This window comes from Cavia porcellus, unplaced genomic scaffold (assembly GCF_034190915.1).
Source record: "Cavia porcellus strain 051 isolate PalLab524CR breed Dunkin Hartley unplaced genomic scaffold, mCavPor4.1 scaffold_22, whole genome shotgun sequence".
In the NCBI taxonomy this organism is placed as follows: domain Eukaryota; kingdom Metazoa; phylum Chordata; class Mammalia; order Rodentia; family Caviidae; genus Cavia; species Cavia porcellus.
Genome location: NW_026947505.1, coordinates 5,621,609 through 5,634,626, shown reverse-complemented (window position 1 = coordinate 5,634,626; position 13,018 = coordinate 5,621,609). Strand labels below are relative to the sequence as shown.

At 49.3% G+C, this 13,018-nt stretch overlaps 1 protein-coding gene across 2 annotated transcripts in view; it reads right to left on the bottom strand.

The window, feature by feature from the left end:
• Positions 1–12,323, bottom strand: part of Arfgef3 (ARFGEF family member 3) — a 135,229-nt gene extending 122,906 nt beyond the window's left edge. The window contains exons 1-2 of one of the 2 annotated variants that reach the window (XM_063233364.1): positions 12,078–12,323; positions 4,502–4,553 (exon numbers count right to left, since the gene is read on the bottom strand). In XM_063233364.1, coding sequence (XP_063089434.1) covers positions 4,502–4,553; positions 12,078–12,162 — 137 coding nt within the window. In that variant the 5' untranslated portion in view covers positions 12,163–12,323. The remainder of the gene's footprint in view (positions 1–4,501; positions 4,554–12,077) is intronic. The other variant, XM_003465655.4, reaches the window with a different exon arrangement.
• Positions 12,324–13,018: the final 695 nt, after the last annotated feature.

Below are 13,018 nucleotides of genomic sequence, written 5' to 3'. Positions count from 1 at the left end.
GCTCTCTGCCAGGTAAGGAAGGTGACAGCCTCACAAAACATAACCAAGAGCTACAGCAGTGCTGAGAATTCCTCAAGATGACCAGGTTATTTTGGTTTCATCACTCTATCAAAACCACAGAAGAAAAAGAGGGCAACATAGAGGCTGAGAGGGTAAAAGAGGGGTGTTACAGGACAGAAGGCATCGACGCTAGTGACTACCGCGCTGGTCTGAATGTCCCTCCAAAACTCTCGGGTGGAAACCCCAATGCCCAAGAGGTAATCCACCAACCCTGCCTCTGGTAGGGAGCAGTCTGGGTTGATTTTGGTAGTAAAAGGAGAACAAGGGGACAGAGACCCTAATCTAGGGCACAGCAAAGCAATGGCCTCTTGAGTGTGAGGATTTTGTAATAGCCCCTAATTGATAGATTTTATTCAACCCTGCAAAGGCACACATGAGACCTTACAGTTTAGGGAAAGGGAAATGAGCAGAGAGTGAGGGTACAGGTTCCCCGAGTGCCCTTAAAGCTCCCCAAGAGCAGACCATGGACAGACAGGTAGACAGAGTCTCCCGTGTTAGCTACTAACAAATTCAGGAAGCTGCCGACAGCACAGGCTCTCTGGCTCTTCCCTACCCCTGACACGAACCTCACGAGCTCCTGTCTCTGTTGCTGCCACTGCCACCACACTGACAATGACAGTGCACATCTGCTCTATGGACGCGTTTGGGGGCACAAAGAAGCAACTTCTCCTGACCATTTCTTAATTCCATCCAACACCTTTTCTAATGAGATTCTCTCTAGAATGCCCTAAGTGTGCCCCAGTCACTTAAACCATTCCCGTGGCCTTTGGACTTAGGTTTGTACAAGAAGTCCTCAGAACAATCAATGGCAAAAGGAAGGACAAAGCAACATAAGTCTCTCGAGGGTTCAACATGCTCCGACTTGAGCTGCTATTACCGATGTACAAGCTGCTGAGAGCACAGTGAGTCATTACTCATCGGGATGGCGGTGCATAACATAAAAGTAATCAACCAATGGCACAAGATAAAAGGACAGTGAACGTAGGGGACATTTTGAATGATTTCCTATACCCCTTTCCAAAACAAACAACAAGGTAAAATAGTTGCAAAAATCACTTCCAGGTGATTTCTGTAACAGAAAGGAAACCCAATCTGAATATGAAATCAGGAGAACTCAAAAGATAGCTTATATATTGATTTCTTTCTCATATACTAGATACAAATAAAATTGAAGAACAATAATTAACTAGCCACATTCCCTCTCTTGAACAGGCAAATACTTGCAGTGCCTAGAAGGTTTCAGGCAGGTGCTCAAACAGAAGGAAGGATGATGACTTCACAGAGTGAGTGCTCTCCGGGCTAAGGGCGTGGCAAGAAAATCAATAGAACAGAGGCGGACAGACAACGAAGGAGGAAGCCCAGGACACAGATCTCTTCGTCATCTCGCTTCCTGAGCAGTGGCATGAAGTAGGCAGCCACGCTACCGATTCCACAGCTCCCTCTGCTCTAATTATGTTTCTTCCTACAACTCACATGAGGCTTTGAGAGGTTCCCACTCTTATGAATCACAGTCAAACTGAAAGTAATACAAATTTTCAGACAAAACAAAGATCAGGCAGACCTAGGAATGGGCTTAACCCAGCTCTCACCAGTGTGGGCCAAATGTTTAAAAGTCTACAGTAAATTTATGTCTGTGTCTGCACAATACTGTGGTCTGGCCTTGGGTGTCCGCACTTTCCTCCTCCAGCCTCTGAGATGAGACACCGCAGGGTCACACTGATCTGGTCCAGTTCCCCATACATGGATGCTCAACAGATCTCATTGTGTACCTGAGCACGTCAGCTCAGGAGATACCACCAGCGGTTTAGCACTGATAAACAGCCGCATTCTATTTCCAACAAGGGTGATAAGGACAGATGTGTGTACAAATGCACCCCAGTCCCTCACCTGTGTCCTCCTATGGACATGCAAGATGCTTAGCCGGTGTAGAACTCAACTCCTTTGAATAAAGTAAAGTTAAATGGCTAAAAAGAGGATCAAAGATGTGTCCTTGGCCTCATGAAAACTGTGCTCTCTACAACTGCACATGCGCACAGTGCAAGCTAGAAACAAGTGTGGACTTTTGATGAACACCCGTGACCAGTGGGCCATGTCATCATCCAGGAGCACCATCAGCTGTCACCCTCCCCTGAACACAGACTTTATAAAGCTGGACCCTGGGAGGCTTTGCTGGGCACCGGGGACCTGCACGCAGCCCCCGCAGCAACACTGTCACTTTTCTTTGCTCCTTGTAGTCTGCAGAAGATTTTAAAATTCTGTTTTTCACCTTTTTTTAAAGTTGACTCAAACTTATTCATTATAAGTTTAATTAACTGCAAAGGTTGTGACCCTGAGTATTGGAATTACTAAGAGTTTTAATTAAAACACATCACTCTTTAAATGTATCTCACGAAATCTGAATAACATGGCAATCTGAAAGCTGTTTTTATCAGCTGGAAAAACAAACTCTTTTTGAATGGTAAAAATGCTGTATTGTTCTCTTTTCTCCTTGAACTTGTATTTTCATTCCACTTCCCCAGAAGTTTCTTACAATGTTTTAATGCTTCATAGAGTTTCCTCAATCCCCTGACTGTACTTGTTTGCAACAAAGTATTAAGTGATTCTTTAAAACTTCCTGCAACCACAAATCTTAAAAGTGTTTGATTTTCTTCTAGTTTGAGCTACCCTTATCAACACACACAATGGATCCAAAGAACATGAACAATGATTTATCAGAATGCTAACACAGTTAACACAGAAAATATCATTCTATGGGACATTTTCTGAAGAGATGGATCGGGCTGGTTTATTCACTCATTCAGTTTAACTCACATATCTACAGATGAGTATTATCCACTTTTATAATAAGGCAGGATCTAGCATAACTACATCTCTTATTTTTCACTTTTAGATGAACACAGACGTAAGAAACCTTGTACGCAGTCAGAGACTTTGTTTACACAAGCTTATGTAAAACAAAGACATCAAACATTTCTTTTGTCTATAATCTTATAACTAGATCAGGTCCTCCTTCAATTTTACAGAAGTCAAGAAGTCAAAACGATGTGATTTGCAAACAGATGTGTTACCTGGTTCTTCTTACGATCGCCTTCATCAGCTCAGACACCATGACTATGTTTTTTGCTAGGGTGGGGTAGGGAAGGAGGTTTTTGTACCACAACACAATACAACCCAGTAGAGCCAGGGTGGTGATATTTGTGCTTGTCTTCATCAAGTAGGAAAAGGGTGACAGCAAATGACAAGTGGAAGAAGGAGATTTGGCAACATCAGTTTTGAGGCAAATTAGATTTAAGAACGGCAGCTGAAGGCAATGGGAACAAGGAATTGATCCCCTAAACCGATTCATGCCTTCCCAGCTGCAGAAGAGGGAAGCAAAGGTCGGGTGCCAGGCATTCTTTGTGCACCCCAAAGGACACTCAGCTTGATTAACACGAGTCTCCTACGATTTGTATGACTGCAGCTGACATCGTGAAAGTAATGGATTTTTTAAAAGGCAGGAATATAATTTTTGTTCAGTGTACCTAAAAAGGGCCTAATAAATCATGGAGTCCTGACAACACAGAAGCCACAGTCAACAAAAGACTGTAAGCTTGGTATTTTTATAACCTCAAAAAAAAAAAAAAAAAAAGCCTGGAAACAGTCCAAATACTTAATAATAGAAAAACTGCTAAATAATTTATACTACAGTCCTATGATGGATGTATATACAATGGTTTAATTTGAAGAACATATGTTGGGTCTAGAAAACATTTCGTATGGTAGTAAGTAAAAAATGCAAGAAAACGTTGTAAATAAGATGTCATATTCATTTGCAAAAGGATGTGTGTATGGAAAAAAGATTTAAGAAAAGTCCGCTAAACTGTGTTCACTGGTTATTTTAAAGGGCTCTTAATTATGGACAGATTTCTTGTTCTATTTTTTTTTTAAATTTTCCATAAAGGGCACGCAGCTCTCTTTCAGTGAGGGGACAATGGTGTAGAGGAAGGTCAAGAAGGCTGGCAAACAGGTTTGCCTCTCAACGGTGCTGTAGAGTTGGCACCAGGAAGATGATGCCCAGCCAAGGCTGCCTGGAGATCTTAAATCCACCCCGTGTGGCGTAGGGTACCATTCTCTCCCACAGGGGGTGCCATTCCGTAGCCTGCTGTGAAACACTAAGTCCCACATACATTCTCTAGCATCACTTCGTAACCAAATTGCTCTCTTTACCGCTGACTTTCATGGCTCGTTCCTATGAACCACTGATTTTACTCACCCGTACACACAGAGCTAATGTGGTCAGGTTGCTATTATGCTACCCTCACAAAATACCATGTTCATAGATGTGAAAGTATCTATGTATCCACTATCAGCTAGCTAGTAAGATGCCGAAAACCGACAGTCATCAGGAACGTGTGCAGGGCAGCTTTCATGTCTGCTGTGTCCAGCAATCTCTCTCTCTTACCTCAGCAAGTGAGGCGGAATCTTGACAATGGTGTCCAGACCACCCAGGGTTTCTGCAAGAGGAAAATTACAAAGTTATGACTAAATATTTAAAGGCTGAGAATCTACATTATACATTAATTTCACTGCTTCTTTTTTGTCCTGGAAACGCCTAAAATCACAAACTAGTCAATTCCTAAGTATTGCTAAGCATATTGTCTTTATTATAAAATCCTTCTCCCTTGATATCCTGAGAGGCTTCCTGGAACTTGCCTCACTGTTGCGGAAGGAAAAAGTTAAAAATCAGGACCTAGTTCTCTGTAGAGACAAAGCACAACAGTTACATTCCTAACCTGAACCAGAATGCCAATTTTGAATATTTATGACTGACCTCTAGATGCTATAATCTTGCAACCAAAATAGAGAAACAGATGTTGTCCCCTTCAAAATACCATTTCAACCCCCTTAAAGCACAGTGCACACTTGTGAAAGACTTTCAAGGTCACACACACCCTGGACATCTCATTACCCTCACCCATGTCCATGACACCATAGATGAAACCCGGCCTACACCACACTGCAGTTAAGGAAGCCCACTGGGAGGCCCATCCCCTAATCTCATTAATCCAATCTGTTTGCAGACTGGTGCCTTTGCTGCCTCCAACTGCAGAGAGGATAAGCAGTTCACTATTTCCCAAACAATCTGACCCATTTTAATTACTCCAACTGGTCTCCAGGTGAGCAGCTCAAATAGCGTTTCTTCCTTTCTTCATTTGTCAGTGTCAGCAAGCTGTTAATTTAGGCTCACTTCCTCAGGAAAGGAGAAACCTCTCCCCCCACACTGCTAAGAGATTGGCTGGAAGGAGAGACGCGCAGTGCATCCCTGAGACTCAGGACTGACCATGAGATAGGAGCTGGGGCAAAACAGTGGATTTCAGAAAGACATTTCATCAGCAAAACAGAAAGATGAGCTCAGCAGTGTCCACGACACTGTGGGACCAGGCCGACACAGGGCAGTGCTGAAGATGTGATGGGATAATGAGAAAGGCGACCAGAGGGGAGGTGCAGGGCAGCACAAAGGCCGCTCAGTCTGCCCTGCCCGGCAGTTAGCACGATGGGCCAGCCAGGGCAGGGCAAGTCCAAGCTGCCTGCCTAGGAGACATAAGCACACTGAGCCACAAATTGGCATGGTGCTCTCACATCAGAGGAGTCCATATCCAGCTCAGGGAGCACAACGATGCCGGCTCCACAGATGGTAAAAGGCAGCCTGCTGTGGCACGTGCTGTCTCACGGGACATGCCTGCTTGGGATGCAGGGACAGGGTAGATCAAGGATTGGCTCTGTGTCACCCTCTCCAAGTTTCATTCCCTCAGGTGCTGGGGATTGAACCCAAGGCCTCATGCATGCCAGCCCAGCTTGCTGATGTCGAAAGGAGATCATTGCTGCCTATTACAGGAGCTAGTAACCTTCAAGGGCCTGACCTTGTCCTTAGACATCAGTTCCAATTTCTGTCTCCCTTCCTTGATTTATATCACTGGGCCCTGGGCTGGAGGTCCAGCAGTAAGGACAGACATGGTTCTGAATTTGTGGAGTGCATATCTGAGCTTCAAACTGTGATTAATGCTGTGAAGGGAATACAGGGAACTAGGCAAGGATGGACCAGGGGACTGCCTGGGGGCTGTGGAGCCAGGTTTCCTTCCGAGAGGGATGACACAGGGCCATGACTGTGTGAGGTAAGTAAAGGGAGGGGGAATTCCAAATATAGAGGGAATAACAAGTTCAAGATACATCAAGACCTAGCTGGGCGTGATGGCAGCCATGGTACCTGCAGTTGGATGGCTGAGGCAAGAACCCCTTGTGCCCAGGAGTTTGAGGGCAGTCTGGGTGACATAGCCAGACTCCTACCTAGGAAGGCAGGAAAGAAGGAAGGAAGGAAGGAAGGATGGAAGGAAAATAAACAGTAAATCAGATCCATCAAGAATCCCAGCCGCCTTCTCTGTCCCCATGCTGCCACTCTGCGTGAGCCGCCATCTTGTTTGCCTCAGACCACCACAGCAACCTCCTTACTGGGTTCCCTCCTTCTGGGCTCAACCCCGGTAGCTTCTGCCTCTTCTTGCAAAGTAGCCTGAAAGACCCAAGACAGGGCTCTTCCTTCCTCTACACCCAATGATTCCAATATTTTAAATAAAAGCCAAGCCCTCAGAGAGCTCACCAAGGACCTTGACCAACTGGCCTTTTGCCCCCCACTTTTATTTGTTCAATTGGCTCCAGCCACCGAGTCTCTAGTCTCCTTGTTGGGGCCACCAGAAGTTTCTCCACCTGACAGGCTCCCTTCTGGTAAGGCTTTCCTCGAGCACCCTGGTTCAGTGGCAGTTCCCTTGGCCCTCCAGGAGCCTCCTATGTCTCTCCACTGGTCTATGTTTTTTTTTTCAGGTTTGACCACTGCCTGTGTTTTTATTTTATTTATCTGGATTACCAGCTGTCATCCCTGCCAGAGTCTGTGATCTCCACGAACAAGACAGATCTTTTTGCTTATTTTGCCCACTCTGGTCCCAGGACTTAGAACAGCACCTGGCACATAGTAGGTGCATAAAAACATTTGCTGAATTAATGAAATAGAGGAAGCACAGCACAGCTATACTGAAAGAAGGTCAGTGTGACAAGGGTGAGAGTAGTACAAGATGGGGGCTGTGAGGCAGGCAGGTGTGGGCTGCACAAGGTTAGGTGGAAGATGGTCAGGGCTTTGGTCCGCATCTAACAGGACGCCACTCCATGCCTTTGTGGGCCATGGCAAGATCAGCCTCAGGATTCCAAGGAGGCACTGCTTGGAGGACGGCATGGAAAGGGCCGAGTGGTCTGGGAAGGAGTAGCTAGGAAGCTGTGCAGAAGTCTAGGAAAGTGACCTTGCCTGGAAGCAGAAGCAGGAGTAGAGAGAGGTGGACAGGCTCAAGTTATAGTCAGGAGGCAGCAGTGAGCAGACTGGGGCAGAGTACAGAAATGGCAGGATGGCTCTGGGCTTCGGGTTTGAGTGGGCAGGCATGGCATCAGCTGGCCATCGGGGGGTTAAATGGTGGGGAGCACACGCTGGCACTTGGCCTTGTTCAGCTACAGCACCTCTGAGCCTCTCCGGGAGAGGTGTTGAAGTGGCAGCAGCACTGGGGTTTGGATGGCAGAGCAAAGCTGTGGACTGCCAATAGAAGCTGGGTGTCATGTCCTCAGAAGCCAAGCTCGAACTGTGGGTGTGGATGTGCTCGGCCCCAGCAGAGACAGAGCAGCTGCAGAGCCAGGCAGGGTGACCTCGGGAGGGAACAGGCATAAGGTTGAGGTCAAGCAGGTACCCGGCTGGGTTCAGGGTCATTAGTGGAGATAAAGCAGATCAGAGTGGGGCAAACCATGGACAATGGTGGTGTGGGCCAAGCCTCACACACTTCTGAAGACTTGTGATGGATGAACACGGTGGTGCAGGCTTGTACTCCCAACAGGATGGGAGGCTGAGGCAGGAGGATTGCAAGTTTAAGACTAGCCTGGGTAATTTAGCAACTCAGGAAGACCTTATCCCAAAATCAGAAAGACAGACTGACTGATGTGGGGGTAGGGAGAGAGGGGGCGAGAGAGAGAGAGAGAGAGACAGAGAGAGAGAAGCAGGCAGGGGATGTAGTTCAGTGTGAAGGTCCTTGGTTCAATTCTCAAACAATAAAACATTATAAAAGTCTGGCTGTGAAGTAACAGAACCATGACCATGACCATGGCTGGAAGGCAGAGCGGGCGGGTCTGGTGGGTCCCGGACAGGTGATCCGCCTTTCCTATTTGTGTTTCTTACCTCTACTTTCATTTTCATTCCCCTTTATTTTCTCAATTCATTGTAAGTACCCCGATACAGTACTAACAGTACTAAAAGTATTTCTAAACGGCCAGCACGGGTCCTTTCAGACGTCACTCTTGCCCGGCCTCCAGCCCCAGTCTACAATCCCCCAGCCCCGTCCTGAAAGACCCCTACTCACTCTTTCCTATTCCCAGTCCAACTGTTTCCTCACTGACAAAAAAGAACTCAGAACCAGAGGAAAAGAAACTCGCAGTCCTTACTGGTTCTCCCATCGCCATTTAAAGAATGCTGATTTTCAGAGGATTACAACAGAGTAAGATGAAAATGTAAAAGTCAAACTGCATGAGGCCAGACGCGGTAGTGGAAATCCCAGTTCCCAGGAGGCAGAGGCAAGACTGGGAGTTTGAGGCTGGCTTGGTTACATAGTGAGACTATCGTAAAACAAACAAAACACATGAAAGAAAAACAGCAAAGAGGAAAATGCTAAAGTTAAAAAACAAATGATAATATACCAAAAAGCAGCATGGCTCTTGGCAAGAGAGAACTTTAAACTGTCTACAGTGTTATCCATGCTGAGATTATGAGCCAGTTTTATTCTCCATACTGTTCTAAAATCATTCAATATTCTAAAATGAACATACAGAACTTTTATGAATAACAAAGATGAATGATATTTGAAATCCAAATAAGTGACTAAAGGGTTTATTTACTTGTGGAACATCCACCTTGTAGACTATAGATGCAGAAGCCACCAAAAAGCACCGCTAACCGTGTCTGCGCTGACAGGGGACACTGCTCTATTGACCAGTACTGTCCTGACTGACCAGTACCCCTCCTGCCTTCTGAAGCAGCACCCACATCTTGCTCTACAGAAGCTAGATTTCAGCTGACTGTGGCTGACGCCTAAACCAGCTGTTCTGTTCCCTGGCTGGAAGATGAGGTCAGGAGTTCTCACATCCCCTATGAGGACAAGAAGAGAACAGGGGATGCTAAGGACCAGGCCCGAGTCCATCTCTTCTGAAATAACTTTTCTCTCTTGAGATCATCTCCTGAGATGACCCATCTCTTTAAAGAGTCTGAATGGCAGATGACCGTCTCTCTTGAGATAGTCTAACTGCAACATGACTTCTCTTTCCCACGATGACGTTAAGTGGGACTCTTTTCTCCCAAGATGTCTAACTGTGGGAAGTGGCATAGGTGGGCAGTGACCTCCCCATTCCCGTGATGATCCATGTCGGAGATGCGGACTCCTGTCTCCCAGGAGGCTCTAAACAGGGGATGACCTTGCTCTTCCCTGTGGGCTAAACAGGAGATGATGGCCCCCTCCTGTGATGATCTGAGTGTGAGACGCCCCCTCTGGCTTTTCTCAGGAGATGCTCTAAGTGTGGTAACCCACAAAGAGAAGATGAGGGCCTCAGAACTGTGTGGAAATTCTAACTCACAATGAACCCCTGGGAGAGTCAATAGGTAAGGCAAAAATCACATTTTGCCTAAGTCAGCTTTAATGGACCTTTTGCAACCAACATATTTCTCAATTATGCTTCCCTGACAGAATGTGCAGGGTACAACCTAAAGTGGGGTTTAAGACAATGAGGGAGGACTTAGAAAGGAGCTGCCAGTTCTCCTCTCCACCTGAGCTGCTCTTTGGGGAGTCTGGAGAGGGAATTCCTGGCAGAAGGCAGCTTGGGAAGAGTGCGGGGCACCGTGTGCTCAAGGATGTGTGGCACCTGACCTCTGCTGAGCTCCTGGGGGGTGACGAGGGGCTCAGGCTAGATTCCAACATGCATTCTAGGGAACGCACACCTCCATCTATGGAGAAGCCATGGGAGTTGAGAAGCGGCAGCAGTTTTACAGTAAAAGCACTGATGGGAGTGGAGGTGTGGTGGAAGGACCTCAGGGAGCCAGCTGTACCCCTTGGCTCTTGCGCAGTCTCCATCAGCAGCCCCTCCCCACAGACTCCTGACAAGCACTCCGTTCACCCTACTACCTCCCTGCTCAGCGCAGGAGAGGCCTCAGGAAGCCTTTGCTAAAAACAAAAGCAAAGAAAGCAAATGAAGGAGAAAGGCGCCCACAGCTTACCCACTCTTCAAGTGAAATCTACGTCAAAGCCCATCAGCTGCTGCTAATTCTCTCTCAAGAACCCCACTCCCTCCATTCTGGTCTTCGACCCATTTTCCTGCTTTAATCATTCCACCAAACATATAAATGTCCTTCCTGCACTTAAGGCGTTCAGTGTCCTGCATCAGACGCTTGCCCCTGCCCTTGCTGATCCCAGAATGACCGCCGGGAAAGGAGTCACATCCACTCTTCCACTCACTCCCAGCTTGACCCAGAAAATCCACCAGCTTTCTGCTCGGGGCTCCCCCTGGGGCTTCAACCGCCTAAACTCAGCACTGCTGTTCAACCTAACCAGATGCTGATTATCAAATTTCACCCTTATTAAAATACTACATGAGTCTCCTCTTTGTTTATCTAAACCTGCTTCACTTGACTCCAAAACAATAACGAATGCTGGGCATGGTACGGTTAGGGCACAGTCAGGCCTGCTTTATTATGTCACCCAGCCATCTGTGACCCTTCATTAGGGGCATTTGGGAATCAGCTCTAAATCACTGCCAATGACAATAACAACACACGATCAGTGCTGTGATTTCAAGGCCTCCCTACACTTAGACACACAGTGCGTTTTTATTAACAGTAAACCAAACCCATCCCCCCAGGTAAACTTCCCAGACAATCTTGTAGACAGGTTGTGAAGCTAGAGACAGATTAACCCCGCCCCGACGTTGCTATGACTGCACACAGATCCAAATTTATGGTAACTCAGACCCCCTAAATATTCAGTGACCTAAAATGCTCTCAGAATTCTACATTTAGCAGAAAGCAGTGATGGCCCTTCTGGGTCTCTCCTGAGGCAGGATCACACAGCAGTGTCAGGAAAAGCACAGGCTGCCTTCTCCCTATTTCCAGGGAAAGGGATTCTGTGTCTCAGTGGAGTGGCCACTGAGGTGCCGCGTACAGGCTGGGGGAGGCCAGGTCCCACAGAACTGCCCTGGCTGCTTCTCATCCTTTCCTTTTCAGAGAGCATCACCGTGGCCCCAGTGTGCTCCGCATGGCTTGCCATCCGCATCCTGACCACTGGATCGCCCAGATTCCCTCCTCACCGAAGCATCAGTCCATTTTCTGTGCGGGGAGCGCTGCAGCCTGACTCTAACGGGAAACACCAATTTGCCACCTTTGGAACTTACTGCAATGCTAACGCAGCTCGCAAATCTACAAACCCACCTGTCTGAGGGGCGAACCACGAGGGAACAGCAGAGGCAACACAGTCCCGCCCTTGTGTTATTTTCCATGCACAATAACCTGGAAAGCGAACCCTTAGCAAGCTGGCCTCGATCAGAAGGGAAAAAAATCAAATTAAATAAGCCCTTCCTTCCTGGTTCCACTTGCCAATGTTTGAGGTCAGCAGTGTTGGTTTAACTTCCCTCTCCCCGCAGGCGCCTCGGAATCAGGATCCTGGATTCGGCTCGGCCTGGGGTCCACATTCTGGGGTGGGGGTGGGGGGCGGAATGGGGCCCGCGGGGCGGAAAAGGCAGCGGTTCCCGCCCAGGTTGGGAGAAGATAAAAGACCAGAGCTGAGGCAGCCGGATGCCCACGCCCTGGCCAAGATTCTGGGGTCCAGCCCCCCGCGCCGAGGAGCTCTCGCAGTGGGGCGACTGCCGCCCCCCGCCGCCCGCAGGTGACCCCGCCGCCCGCGCCCCCGCCGCGCGCCTACCCAGGGCCCAGGTGCAGCTCTCCTTGATGGCTTTGTACTTGCTGCCGGACGCCTCCTTCTGCAGCTTCCTCAGGATCTCTTCCATCTTGACCTTCCAGGGGCCGGCCGCCGGCACGGACACAGCCGGCCAGGGACGCTGGCGACGCCGCTGCCTGCCCCAGCGCCTAGGCGGCCGCCGCGCTCGGCCCCATCGCGCTCCGGCGCCGCGGCTGCTGCATCACGGCCGCCGGTGCCGCGGGCCACGTCAGCGCCCCGCCCGCCGCCCCGCCCGCCCGCAGCCCGGTCAGGTGCGCTCGTCCGCCCGCGCGCCGCGCGACGCCCCGAGGCCTGGGACCCCAGCTCGCCCGGCCGGAGGAGGCGATGGCGGGCCGCGTCGGCCCGGGAGGGGCCCCGCCGCTGTGCTGCCCACTGTTCCGCCACAGCGCGTGGGCCGCTGGGCGCACTTGGGGGGTCCAGCGCGCATCCAGAAAACGCGCGCGTCCCCTAATTGGTGCACGAGCCCCGGGCCAGGCTCGGGACTGGGCTCGCGCTCCAGCACTGACTCCCTTGCGCCCTTGCTCGCAGAGAGCTTACAGTCGCGCAGCACCAGGCACTAGCGTGGCAACCGAGCTAAGTGACCTAGGCGGCCCCAAGGAAACCAGGCCCAGAGAGTCGCATCACTTCCCCAACCAAGAGTTGTTCTCCAAACGCGTCCCGAATCCAGAGCACTTTTAAGCATCTCTCTGCTCCCCTTAGCTACCTCTCCGCTGAATGTCCCTCCCACAAAAGGCGCGCAGGGTCAGGGCGCGGTAACGTGCTGGGCGGAACAAGGGGGTGGCCCCAGAGAGGGGCTCTTGGGCTGGACCACAGACTGCGCGAGCACCTACATTCCAGGCCGGCCTGCAGGAGCGAGGGCTGGGCGTGGCTGCTGGAGGGGATGGGTTGGTGGAGGGGACTGTGAT